At 47.5% G+C, this 14,349-nt stretch overlaps 1 protein-coding gene across 2 annotated transcripts; it reads left to right on the top strand.

Moving 5' to 3' along the window:
• Positions 1 to 541: 541 nt before the first annotated feature.
• On the top strand, positions 542 to 12,638 carry acvrl1 (activin A receptor like type 1). Of its 2 annotated transcripts, XM_084679895.1 has the most exons (12): positions 542 to 1,141; positions 1,769 to 1,876; positions 5,000 to 5,069; positions 6,986 to 7,009; positions 7,155 to 7,394; positions 8,098 to 8,291; positions 9,543 to 9,642; positions 9,821 to 9,967; positions 10,649 to 10,924; positions 11,078 to 11,275; positions 12,101 to 12,231; positions 12,463 to 12,638. In XM_084679895.1, exons 3-12 carry the CDS (start codon positions 5,000 to 5,002, stop codon positions 12,607 to 12,609), a joined length of 1,527 nt encoding a protein of 508 aa, XP_084536021.1. In that variant the 5' UTR covers positions 542 to 1,141; positions 1,769 to 1,876; the 3' UTR covers positions 12,610 to 12,638. The 2 variants fall into 2 exon arrangements, with proteins under 2 accessions (XP_084536021.1, XP_084536020.1); XM_084679894.1 differs by lacking the exon at positions 1,769 to 1,876.
• Positions 12,639 to 14,349: the final 1,711 nt, after the last annotated feature.

Raw genomic sequence — 14,349 nt, 5'->3', positions numbered from 1 at the left:
TGTCCGAGAGAGGCACTGTGACCTTGCCAGTCCCAGTGGGCATAGCAACCTCAGGTCACACTGCCTCCAGTATCAGAGTCAGCAGCACACAGTCAGAGACAGAACAGAATGCAAGATCATTTCTCATTAAGACTGCTCTAAAAGTAAAGTCAAAATGTCCAGTTTGTTGTAAAAGTGAATGAGCGGAGCATGATATGTATCCATGGAAGATCCCTAAGGCTTGGATCATGTTGACAGCAATCAAGTTATCATTCAATCTGGTTGAGGAGCATTTTTGTTTATTTTACTTCACTTGGTTGTTTGTTTTATACATAGGTCTTACAGCATGTGTTAACGTTTGTTCTAAACTTACATCATACAAGGACCCACATCATGACTATGTAATTACTTAGCAGACGCCAGTCTCCACAGGGGAAAAGCAGAGAAAATGAGAGGGTTTGCCAGAAACAGGAAAACCGCTACGAGAACACATTCCAGGCAGACCCCGTCAGAGACAATGAGGGGTGGGACGAAATTGTATATTTAAAATCTCTAATCTTGCCCCCAGATCAGGAGTTGAGCAAAGTCGGGCTTGTACTTATCGAGATAAAGTCTGAAGCAGGAGCCACTGTTTGTGAACTTCTCTCAAAGCGGAAAAGACGTCTAGTTCTGTGCCGAACTCTGGAGTCTAGTGTTTTCGTTTTATCAGTGAAGATTTGGACCGAGATACAGCTGCGCAACGCTACAAATGAGAGCAATTCATAAATCGTGGACAATCAAGGACACATTTAGAAGCTCAGACGTTCTCTTAAAAAGTTGCCTGTGTAGCCTACTTTTAGCTATTTTATTAGAGAATGTGTTTTTATGGCATAGCCTAGTTTTAGTGGAGCGTCATAGAAATATCCGTCTTTAGTTGATTCTCAACGAACAGAAAGGATGTGGGGAGATTCTATTCAGCATCTTTCTCCGAAAACCATAATCGACAAAAATATGAACATGTAGAACGAGGAAGACAGTGTATGGTAAATGTGACTTGGCTCTCACACTTCGTTATTGTAGAGCATTTTTTTGCGTGTAACATGGGGATTGTGCTACGCACGGACAACTTGACAACCCTTTGAAGAAAAAAAACACAGGAAAGAGTTTACGTGAAAGGAAGAAGGTAATTAATTCACTTTCATAATGGTTTTATGTTATTTGAACATTTTAACTTAAGTTTGGCAAGTTGATCATTGAACCTTGGGGCTATAGGGTGATGTTTGAATCAATGTGCGAATCTTTTTTTGACTTCTGGACCCAGATATCCCACCTTGCAAAGTGTCAAATGATCACCTGAGCATTTTGATGTTGAAACATTTCCAGATGTTTTTGTATGCGCTCGATTGTTTATTCCGTGTGCATAAGGCATTGATATTGTGTTACATTGATAAACTCAGTAGCCTACTTAGCGTCACACTGTTGACACTGTAGACCAATTTATAAAAATTGTGTGCCATGATCAGGAAAAAGCGTATGCCCTTCAAAACCATGTGGCATACATGTTGTGCTTGACATCGTACAAAGAAAGGAATGTTTTGAAAGATAAACATTAGCTCAGCAGTTCAGTATTCACTTCAAGGTAAGGCACGGTTCACCTGGCAAGCAATAGTTCAATCAGCTAAAAGATAGTGCCTATGAGGTTTTTAGAAAGCGTTGATCGGTAGGCTTCAATTCCTGCCAAAGTAAATTCCTTGTCTGTGCAAACTTTCATGGCGAATAAAAACCCCATTCTGATTCTGATCTTTGACAGTTTTTTGTGGGCGATGTAGATGGTTACAACCAGGCGTCACTGGCAAGAAATCAGTGATAGACACCTATGACGTCAAGAGGGACCAATATTAATTGAAGTGTGACTCAGGTAACATAACCCATGCTTAGACTTCCACCGTATTTAACAACACGCTTTTAACTTTGTGAAATGTAGCTGTATCCTTTCAGTTTTCATAGGTGAATGATAAACGACACAGTATTTAACTCATAGTTCTCAGGCACCTTCAAATACAGGTTTTAGTCCCAGAGAATAATGCATGCAGGTGCCGCTTACGTGTGAGAGCTGGCATAGTCTAACCGAAGCACACATGACTAAGCCAGCGAGCCATGCCATGAAGATTCTATCGCACATACCATTCTCACACAATAACTCTAGGAGTCATAACAATGAGAAGAGGATTACCGCTTACTAAACTTATGACCTTACAAAAACAAAATCCACGAATCCCACAATCACAATTACTATGGATGACATCAAATATAATTCCCCCAATTCTGTTGCTTTGGTTACCCTGACATAGGGGAAAGCATATGTCTGTATTATTATGTTTGCATCATACATAGGATCAAATGCCTATATACGACTTGGCACTGTGCCCTTTTCCTAATAGAAGGCTTCCAAAGAAGTTTGAGGGCCTAGTCATGTTCGACCTGGCCATGCCCCTGACCCCCCCTGACCCCCCCCCCCCCCCCTCACAGTCATCCTGATGGAATGAGAGATCTACCCAAGTCAAAGCACTTGAGAGGAAGAGATGACAATAGCTGTCTTTTCCCATGAGGGGGATGGCAGCTGCAACATTTGGACCAAGCTGTGACAAACAGGGAAGACTGCCAGAGGAAGTGGGCTCTGAAGGCCAGCTGCATGCTGGGACTGAGTTCCGAGGGCCTTTCTTCTTCTTCTTTATTTTTCTCTAATTTTCTTTCTTGCACCTTATATATAGCCTATATAAGTGTGTATGTATTTAAACATATTAGGGCATTTCCACTTTATTGGGACAGTTGAAGAGAGACAGGAAATGTGTGTGTGTGGGGGGGGAGTATGCAGAAAATGGCCCAGGCTGGATTTGAACCCAGGCCTCTGCTGTTGGGCGCTTAACTGTTAAGCCTCCTTACTATTTCTTTCTCTTTGCTTTACTTCCTCCTTTCTATCTTTCTTTCTTTCCTTATTCTTGTCTTCTTTCCTTCCCTCTCTTTTTATTCCTCCTCCCCCTGTATGATATAAACTGGCAAACTGTCTGGCACAGCACTCCCTCCAGAGCGACACTTTCACGTGGGTGGAGTTGTGTTTATGTTCATCCTCAATCAGATTTGACATTACTGGCATATGCAGTATGCTACATGCAGGGTCCATTCTACAGGAAGCTGTACCTCTACTGGGCTGACCAGTTCACTGCTTGGCAGGAAAGGTGGGTCAGATGGCTGAGCGGTTTGGGAATCAGGCTATTAGTCAGAAGGTTGGCAGTTTGATTCCCCGCTGTGCCAAATGAAGTTGTGTCCTTGGGCAAGGCACCTCACCCTACTTGCCTCGGGGGGAATGTCCCTGTACTTATTGTTAGTCGCTCTGGATAAGAGCGTCTGCTGAATGACTAAATGAAAATGTAAACATGTATTGGGGTGCCATTCTGATGATCACTTATGTAGATGTGGTTGCTGTGTAATACAGCAAAGCTGAAATGTTTTCAATTTTGGGTTTAGGGACATTGTACTTGAAATGAACCCACAGTGTTTTATGCAAGATGATAGCTTATAGTTTGAGAGGGCTGACGCAGATATATTTTGGCTTGGAGTCATGCAAACAAATCTGCAGTTTTTCTAGTATTTCATAGCCATCCCTCTGCCTGTCACTTGGGAAAGTATGTTATATCTTAACATATCTGTGGTCTGTTTCTCTCTCAAGAACTTCTTTTGTGTCTGTGTGTTCGTGATTCTTAGTTTGAAACGTATTCACGTTAATGACCCCCTTGTAATATATTTGCGCCACATAAAACTGTCTTAATCCACAATTCTCGTTTCAGCATTGCACATAGTCAGCACTTTTGATTTGTTTCATGAAACTAAATGGATGTTGACCACTCGTGTCCATGATGTTACTGAGTTGTGAACGTGCGAATCGGCTTGATTTTGGATGGAGTTTTTTTCATTTTCCTTGCGGTGCATTTTCTTTTGCTGAGCTTAGACAATCCCAGGCAACCTTTTGTGTCTTTTCTGTATAATATCATTACCTCAGAGTCATTGGGTGACCGTTCCATTGCCTTTGTGGTACCGTTTGAATCACACCTATCCCCGAGTATTTGACTGTATTTTCAAATGGTATTTGATCCAGCTTCGTAGTCACTATACAACTGTGTGTATCAAAACACGAATGTATCCCAGACCTCAGGAATGGGCCCTCCCGCTCGCGTGACCCTGGGCAGCTCCGACCCAAACAATAAGCAGACGTGAGTCTCGGTAAGCGGCGGGCGTGGCCCCCCCCCCACTCAATGGCAGGAAGCACGGTCATCAATATTTACTCTGCGAGTCGGGCTGCGGCGGAGTCAACAGGCCTGGGAGCCTGGGGGCCCTGGCCCGCCTGGCCGCAGTTACAGCGACAAGACGTACACAAACACGCGCTCTCGTTCAGGCGCAGACTCAGTTACACACGTACGCCATGGCACGGATACACACACGCATACATACATACATGGGGGGGGGGGGGGGGCAGACATAGCATGGTCAGTAAGCCCTCTCTCTTCCTCTCCCGCCATAATTACAGGGTAGGCAGACTGGACCATGGCGCCGTGTCGTTGTCGAGCACGTGACTTCCTCTGCTGACAGACCAGGGACTCGAATGGCTGTGGTCTGCAGCTGCTCCCATCTGGTTTTCTAGATGTTTAGCCAATCAGCATCCCTGCCAGCCAGCTTCCCAGCCAGTCAGCCACTGCAGTCAGGCCTCCCCATAGCCAGAAGGGCTCGAGACAAAACTCCCAACAACAGTTGGGGCGATCCATTTCTATCTGGACATTTATGACCCCCCACTCTAACACTGGTGAAACACACACGTCTTTCACCCGCACGCGCGCGTGGCAGCAGAAACAGGAGGAAGTCAACAAGGAAAGCAGCCATTAAAAAGTAGTTAGTGGGAGAGGAAGGCTCCTGATTGGACTGGCTCGCCTAGCATGAGTGTGTTTGGGTTCCCGGTTCTGATCGATGTCCTCTCTCTCTCCTCCGACAGATGGAGGGCGCCGCCGTCCTCGCTGTCCTGCTAGCCGTGACGCTCCTGTGGACCGCCACTGCACATGCAGGTAATAGGGACAACACGGGGAGTCAGGTGGCTAAACGGTGAGGGAATCGGGATGGTAATCTGAGGGTTGCCGGATCGATTCCCCGCTGTGCCAAATGATGTTGTGTCCTTGGGCAAGGCACTTCACCCTACTTGCCTCGGGGGGAATGTCCCTGTACTTACTGTAAGTCGCTCTGGATAAGCGTCTGCTAAATGACTAAATGTAAATGTAAACATCACGGAGATGTTGGCAGCCTGACCAGTCTGTTTAACCGTGTGCACTAACAAGATTGGTCTACTGTACTTCAAACCTTGTAGATCCTCATACTACGTGCTCAATGACACCGAATACCTTGTCAGGGCATTGTTCTAGCGTTAGAGTTGATGTGGCCAGTTAAGTTTCCTTTCTTTTAAGGGCTTTTCACAAACCCTGACTAACCACATGGAATGTAGTTTGTCGTTTTTTGGAATGCAGGATGTGCACGACCCAGGAATGCTCCCTTGTTCTTTCAGACCAAGCTCAAACCAAGGATGCAAATATAGTCAGAAGTTTCTCACAGTCCGTCTGTGTCAGGTTTTCGAGAGCCCTTTTGACCCTGTGTGTGTGTGTGTGTAGGCATGCATGGACCAAACCTCTAGGTGTGTGTTAAGGGGGGGGGTCAGCTGGATGCAGATGTGGGGAGACGTGCAGGTTGACAACCGGCTGTGAAACAATGGAGTGGAGGAAGTGAGCGTCTTCCTGCCGCTCTTGAGAGCTGACCCCCCCCCCCTCCCCCTTGGCCCCCCCGCTCCCCCTGGCCACCAGACCCCTCACAGCTGACCTGTAGATGATAGGGGAACAGCAGCCCACCCCAGTCTCAGTGCAGTCAGGCCTCTGTTGAGCTCAGCAGGGAATGCCAGCCCCCCCCCCCCCTCCCCAACACATTATAAAGTCCAAAGTTAGTTTTCCTGAATTTAACTGTTATCCGTCTATGTCTATAACGGAGGGAACCTGATCTCACCCATCGCTCAGGGGCTCCCAGAGGCTGGCCAAAGGTACATGGTGTAGTTAGTGCAAGCCAAGACACACAGTTGGTACCTTTGTAACTAGGGTTTGTATTTGCCACCACGGATTAGTAAATGATAATAATAATAGTAATAATAATAATAAGTATGGACAAGGGATGGCTGGACTGGACCAAAGGAAAGAAACCAACACAAAGTTCCCACCCCTGAACCTATGCCACTTCCCAAAAGCTAAACACAAAGCAAAACTGACACGAATGAGTTTCCCTCACCAAAAGTACAGGGGTGGTCTGCCCAGGTCGAGCTAGTGTGTTTAGACAGAACAATCCCTCCGGGTGATGTGTACCCCAGGGCAGCTCTAAACTACTCCCCAGTCCCTGAACAAAAGAACAAAAGGATGTACTGGACAACAATTAACACTGTAAAACCCTACATACAAAACAGCCCAAAACCTCAAACAAGACATAGGAAACAAAACACAAGGTTAGCGGTTGTCTAAACACAGTAGTGGACCTTACCCATACACACCGCAATGCTTACCAGCAACACCACCAACTGTTTTTTTTTTCTTCTTTTTTTCTTACACATTATATATTGGTGGAGGGATAGTTGACGACAGGAACCAGGTGAACCGGATTATGGTTGATTGGGCCACCGGTGGGGAACTGTCAGACAGCACAGCAACAAACACACACACAGAAACCGCACACAGAACACAAACAACACAGAACACCTATCCACCTAGAATGGGGGTTGTAATATGAACACATCTCCCATTGGACAAAAGTTTCCAACGGAGGCCCTTGGATCTTAACCGGAATCCGGAGTCTATTATAACGTTTGTATCGATCAAAAGCTAAGCGATATAATCAAAGGTGGAAAGAAGGATAAATGTTCCCTGTTACAGTATCTTTGTTGTGTCTTTTATTTCAGACGAGTCATCTGTGCAGTCAACAGGTATGTGTATAGCGTGGCCGTCTGTGAGTGCGTGGGGAACGGACCCGCACGCCACATTCTACATCTCAACAAAATCACCTGCCTCTGTGCAACTGTCCAACAATCCCGTACGTAAACGCTCGTGTGTGTGTGTGCCTTACCAAAGCCCTGGCCAAAGACGAGCCCACGCTGGTGTGCACGTGCCACAACAACAAGGGCACGTGCCCAAACGGCACGTGTGAGGGGGACTACTGCTTCTACACCAGGCTGTACGGGCACGAGGAGAGGGGCTGCTTCACCAGCGAACACTACCGGGAGCAGTGCTTCACCTCCTTCCCCGGCCTCTACGTCGACTGCTGCACCACGAGCTTCTGCAACCAACACAGCGCCGCCCCGCCCGAACCAGGTTCGTTCAGGCCCCGCCCCCCCCCACGCTCACTTCGGTTCAGACGGACGGTGGCCCCCGGTCTGATTGTAGCTTTGTGTTTTTATTCGGAAAAGCCTTTATTGTACAAGATTAGATTGGCAAGTATCCAAATGGCATCAGGTCCCTTCTGTTTTCTATAGATTTTCCGATTTTGTGTGCTTTTTTTGTGTACCTTTCGAACTTACAATCGTTGCTTTTTCAATGGTTTTTCTGGGTGAGCTGTAAGGGGATGGAGAGGGTGTTTGTGGGAAAGTCCAAACTATTGACCTTGATTTGGGCCCTTCAACACAGCCTATTAAACTCAGTGACTGATGCCCCCTAGTGGCAAGTTGGAAGAAATGCCAAATATATTCACACGCAATGATTCACGCTCAATAATGTCAGCCTCGAAACCACCTATTCTCACAGTCACTGTATGAAAGTAACTGCTTTTGTGTTTTAAACGTTCCCCCAAACAACCGTTTTGGACAGCTCTGTCCACACAAAATACTAAATGTACAGGAATTAGGTGTAAAAGGAATGTGTGCGTGTGGCTGTTTTTGTGTGCGTGTGGCTGTGTGTGTGATGTGTGTGTGTGTGTGTGTGGCTGTGTGTGTGTGTGATGTGTGGCTGTGTGTGTGTGTGATGTGTGTGTGTGGCTGTGTGTGTGATGTGTGTGGCTGTGTGTGTGTGATGTGAGAAGGGCCGGAGCCGAAAGAGGACAGCCTCATGGTGCTGGTGGTGGTCCCTGTGCTGCTGCTGCTCCTGCTGTGTGGGTGTGTGGGCGGCCTGGTCGTGTGGCTGCGCTCACGCCGCCGGTGCCAGTGTGCGGATCACGAAGACGAACACAACGTCACCATGCTCAAGATACCCGTCGGCACGGACCCCACCTACGGGGTGAGGAACTCACCGGAACACACACACCACACACCTGAACACAGACACCACACACCTGAACACAGACACCACACACCTGAACACACACCTGAACACACACCACACACCTGAACACACACCACACACCTGAACACACACCACACACCTGAACACACACCTGAACACACACCACACACCTGAACACACACACCACACACCTGAACACACACCTGAACACACACCACACACCTGAACACACACCACACACCTGAACACACACCTGAACACACACCACACACCTGAACACACACACCACACACCTGAACACACACCTGAACACACACCACACACCTGAACACACACACCACACACCTGAACACACACCACACACCACACACCTGAACACACACACCACACACCTGAACACACACCTGAACACACACCACACACCTGAACACACACACCACACACCTGAACACACACCTGAACACACACCACACACCTGAACACACACACCACACACCTGAACACACACACCACACACCTGAACACACACACCACACACCTGAACACACACACCACACACCTGAACACACACCACACACCACACACCTGAACACACACCACACACCTGAACACACACACCACACACCTGAACACACACCACACACCTGAACACACACCACACACCACACACCTGAACACACACACCACACACCTGAACACACACCACACACCTGAACACACACACCACACACCACACACCTGAACACACACACCACACACCACACACCTGAACACACACACCACACACCTGAACACACACACCTGAACACACACCACACACCACACACCACACACCACACACCTGAACACACACACCACACACCTGAACACACACACCACACACCTGAACACACACCACACACCACACACCTGAACACACACACCTGAACACACACCACACACCTGAACACACACACCACACACCTGAACACACACACCACACACCACACACCTGAACACACACACCACACACCTGAACACACACACCACACACCACACACCTGAACACACACACCACACACCTGAACACACACACCACACACCACACACCTGAACACACACCACACACCAGAACACACACCTGAACACAGATCTGAACAAACCTATTCAATGACCAGAAATCTGGTCTACAAGGAAACATGTATCTCCATTGCTGTACGGACACCACCTGTTATGTGTACTATTTGTGGTCATCTCTATTTCCAGGATATATTTGATGAGTTCTGTACTTCTGGGAGTGGGACTGGCCTCCCGTACCTGGTCCAAAGGACCATGGCCAGACAGATCTCTCTGGTCGAGTGTGTTGGTGAGTCTGTCACGCTGGCTCGGGCACTCGCCCACATCACCGACACACATGGCTGTCGACCAGTCAGATCACATGGGCTGAACATGTGACCCGCCTCAGGAGGTTTCTGACTAGCGTGTGTGTGATGTAAACGCGTGTGTTCTTATGCGGATGCATGCGTGTGTGTGTGTGCGCTCAGGCAAGGGGCGGTACGGCGAGGTGTGGAGGGGGACCTGGACGGGCGAGAACGTGGCCGTGAAGATCTTCTCCTCGCGGGACGAACAGTCCTGGTTCAGAGAGACGGAGATCTACAACACCGTGCAGCTCAGACACGACAACATCCTGGGTACGCTGGGTCCTCAGAGACACCGCCGGGGAAGGCCCCCCCTTGCCTTTTTCACTTCAGTAAACGCCAAAAGTCTGCCAACTTCTCCTACCTCTAGTACCTAATAGGAAAGCGTGGCAAATGCAAGCGTATTCTCCATCTTTTTTTGTCTTTCTGTTAGAAATATTAATTTATCAAGTATTGCACAGTCAATCGGTGAACAAGTTTAAGAAAGCTTTATTACTTGCGGCCCGCCCACAAGGAGACAAAAACATCACACGCCATTGTGCTACAAAGTTTGTCTGCTAGCATGTTGCGCTAGCTAACTATTTAAGCAGAACCGCTCTTTACAGTCATTGGTTAAGACAAAGGCATGCAAATGTTCCATTGCTCTTCTTCATTGGCTCCTTGCATAGACCTGGCGCAGGCGTGTGTGCGTGCGTGTTTGAGTGTGTGTGCCTTTTGACCCCTGTAAGCTTGACCACATGATTCACCCAACACAGATAAGGCCAGACATCTTTTATGGCCTCTCCAGTAAGAGAGAGTGGTCAGCCCAGGTCACCTTGTTTACATATGCCTCGTGTTCCCCAAAGTTTAGATTTGGGGGTGGGCCTCTCTCTACACACAAGGAATGCTAAACACAGAATGATTCTTATACAGGATAAATGTGTTACATCTTCAATTTTCCCAACACTTTCGTAGGCTTCATCGCTTCAGACATGACCTCCAAGAACTCCAGTACCCAGCTGTGGCTCATCACCCACTTCCACGAGCTGGGCTCCCTCTACGACTTCCTGCAGTACAGCAGCCTGGACCCCGAGGGCTGCCTGCGGATGTGCCTGTCAGTGGCTTGTGGCCTGGTCCACCTGCACACAGAGATCCTCAGCACGCAGGGCAAGCCGGCCATAGCCCACCGGGACCTGAAGAGCCGCAACATCCTAGTCAAGAGGAACGGCCAGTGTTGCATCGCTGACCTGGGTGAGGAGGGGAAACACTGAGCTTTCCGAAAGCTCCAAATGTCGTTTGGCACGTTTGGCATTCACCGATTCCCCGAAACGCGTCACACGACGTCTCAGACGGCCTCTCTAACCCTGTGGGTGCGTTTGTTTTGGCGCCCCGTTCCACCCTCAGGCTTGGCGGTGATGCACTCCCAGAACAGCGACTACCTGGACGTGGGGAACAACCCCCGCGTGGGCACCAAGCGCTACATGGCTCCCGAGGTGCTGGACGAGAGCATCCGCATGGACATCTTTGAGTCGTACAAGCAGACGGACGTCTGGGCCCTGGGCTTGGTCTTCTGGGAAATCTCGCGCAGGACTCTCATCAATGGTAACGAAGGGGAAAGATCCCGTCCGTTCAAACTTTCCCAGGAACGTTTCTCTTCTTTGTCGCTGACCTCACGTAAACCTCCGTCAACCAGGGAATGTTCAAAGTACATGTACGTTTGTTGGGCTTGTGACTGAATTGAAGGGTAGACGCCGGTACCTATGCCAAAGACCCGTGCAGTGTTTCTCCTCTTTAGCCTGTTCATGAGAACGACTGTACAGTTTGAACATGTGGAGGAGGGAGCTATAGTCTGTGTCTTTCACCACAAGATGGTTTTCCTAGCGGTGTGTGTGTGTGTGTGTGTGTCTGTGTAACTGTCTTGGTCTGTCTGCTATCCTCCCTCATGATTAGCCCTCCAGTAATTATAAACAGCCCTATCTAGTGTCAGCACTTACCCTCACATAGTCCAGATGCTGGCACGTTCTCTCTCTCCCCCTCACATACACACAAACACAGACTGTCTCACACACATACAGACACACACAAACACACTCTTTTTCTCACACACAAACACACACACATACAGTAGATATCCAGACACCCATAACTCTCCAAAATCCCCCCAGGGATCCGATATCTTGTTCTTTTTCAAGCGACATACTTCGCAGCATTCCCACTGTCTGCCTATCTCGCTGTCTGAGCGTACCTCATGCAGAAGGCTTACATATACACAGTACAATTAGTGTCTTATCTAATCCTGTAGAAGATAGTCCAGTCCTAACCTTGAAATAGCCTTCCCTTTTCCCTGGTTTTCATTCTGTACTCTGTTTGCAAGCTAGTTTCCCCTAACCAACCTCATTAAGATATTTGCGTGTGTGTGTGTTGAAGGGATCGTGGAAGAATACCGACCCCCTTTCTATGACATGGTGCCCTCGGACCCCAGCTTTGAGGAGATGAGGAAGGTGGTGTGTGTGGATCAGCACAGGCCTAGCCTCCACAACAGGCTGCACTCCCACCCGGTGAGGCCTCTCTCTCTCTCTCTCTCTCTCTCTCTCTCTCTCTCTCTCTCTCTCTCTCTCTCTCTCACACACACACACACAAACCCACACACACACACAGGGTTCTAAAATCTGCACGTTTTTTACGCCTTGTTTGTCTCATGCACATGCACACATGTTCCTACCATCACACACACACACACACACAGTGGTTATAAGAGTGTGTTCTGTGCATGGCTCTCCTGTACACAGATCCTGACCTCCATAGTGAAGATAATGAAGGAGTGCTGGTTCCAGAGCGCCGCCGCTCGACTCACGGCCCTTCGCGTGAGGAAGAGCCTCGCCAAGCTGGACCCTGACAGCGACTACAGCACCGAGAAACTCAAACAAGACCTGTAGACCAAAACCCAGAAGCTTCTGTTCCCCGCCCCCCCCCCCCCCCCCACCACCACCACCACCACCACCCTCTCCAGTGGACGGTTATTAACTTCCACATGACTGATGACCCTGTTTTCTAAGAGCGTTTGGAAAAAGAGAAAGCGTCTCTTGGATGTCGATGCCGGGTCCGGCCATTCTTGTCTCGATTTCAAGAGTCATCCTTCTGTCTGTTTGGATGGCATGCACCTTTGAGAACTGAGTCACCCTGTTGTCTGTTCGGATGGCATGCACCTTTGAGAACTGAGTGAGGTCTGTCTCTAGTCCACACATTTCTATCATTCTGTCGTTAATACCAAGTGCCTCGGCGTGACTGGTCAGCTCTGTGGTGAGTCTTCCTAAGTTCTACCGCTGGAACGTTGACAAGACTGGAACATTTCAAGTGGATTCAAATAAGTAGGATTTTAAGCCGTTTTTTGGCATAAGGTCATTGGTCAAGCATAGACCAACTAGCACTAAGGATACAGAGCAAACATGTTCCCTAGGAGGAGTGGACTGATTGGACAAACATGCTCACACCAAGATTAGGCCCCCTGAATAGGCGTTCAGAAGAACTGGACCTGGTCTTTGACAGTTCAGAAGCTTTTTCATACTGACTTTCCTTGTGATAAGAGTGTTTTGGGGATGCTTATCAGTTAGTAAAGGTAAAACATGCAGGAAAACGTAAAAAATATTGGACTGAAAATGATGTTGGATTATATCCCACACATACCAAAAAATGCACTTCCCAATTTTATTAAAACATGTGTTAACAAACATCGCAATTCCACATCATAGTGTGTGCGATCACTGTTTTGCGAAAAATGGATTACCCTAAGGATTTCAAAAGGACTTACTGACAGGATGCACTGGGCATGTTTTTATGCTTGTTGTAAATTAAGTGTCTTGTTTGTTCCGATGCATGCTGACAGAAGCCTGCTAAAACTAGTTTGAGTTTCCTGGAAGCAATTTCAGTCGACCATGTGCCTGCCACTGCAACTGTTACTAATTTTACCATTTGAGCTTATAGGTCACAGTAGTTCTATGTTAGATATCTTGCCTATACCAACGATATTCATGTATGTCTATTACATTTTCTATATATTTGACATTTTCCATGAAATTATTTTGTCACAGATATAAGAGAAATTATTAAATGTGCATGATATTTAAAAGGACAATAAAAACAAAGCACACGTTGTTTTAGTTAAATAATGAGGAGGGCGCTGGAAGAGCATGCAGTTCTATCATTGCCCACAAGAGGTCTTAGGATACCAAATTAAGTGATGTAAACTGGGCAGCAAAGCTGTTCTTCAAATATATGTTCATTTGAAATGAGCCTGTGTGTTTTCTTGCATTTACACTTCTGAAATTACTTTCTTTTGTTTTCATAAATATGTAGGCTAATATTCTGTCTTGACTCACACTCACCACTTGTTCACACACATACTCTTACAGACAGTACAGTATGAAGTGTGAACATATGCAGTTTATTTAGCATTTCTCTGTCACTTGTAGAATTTACTTTTCACTTTAAGCATTCCTCCTTCAGAAAAGATGTGTTCGTCCAGTTATAACCCAACTACAAAACATGGCCATGCAATTAAGGTGTGAAAGAATCAGGCCAGAGATATTTAGCTGACCTGTATTTCTGTTGCATGGACACCTCTGAGTGTGTCAGAGTGTGTGTATAAGTTTGTGTGTCCGTGTGTGTCAGAGAGTGTG

This window comes from Hypomesus nipponensis, chromosome 18, assembly GCF_054491055.1.
Source record: "Hypomesus nipponensis isolate SF chromosome 18, ASM5449105v1, whole genome shotgun sequence".
Lineage (NCBI taxonomy): Eukaryota > Metazoa > Chordata > Actinopteri > Osmeriformes > Osmeridae > Hypomesus > Hypomesus nipponensis.
This window is presented reverse-complemented; position numbering and strand designations above follow the sequence as displayed.

Coding starts and splice junctions, on each gene's coding strand:
- acvrl1 (XM_084679894.1), top strand. CDS start 5,000: ATGGAGGGCGCCGCCGTCCTCGCTGTCCTGCTAGCCGTGACGCTCCTG. Junction 10,925..11,077: donor GTGTTGCATCGCTGACCTGG/GTGAGGAGGGGA, acceptor TTCCACCCTCAG/GCTTGGCGGTGATGCACTCC. Junction 12,232..12,462: donor ACAGGCTGCACTCCCACCCG/GTGAGGCCTCTC, acceptor TCCTGTACACAG/ATCCTGACCTCCATAGTGAA.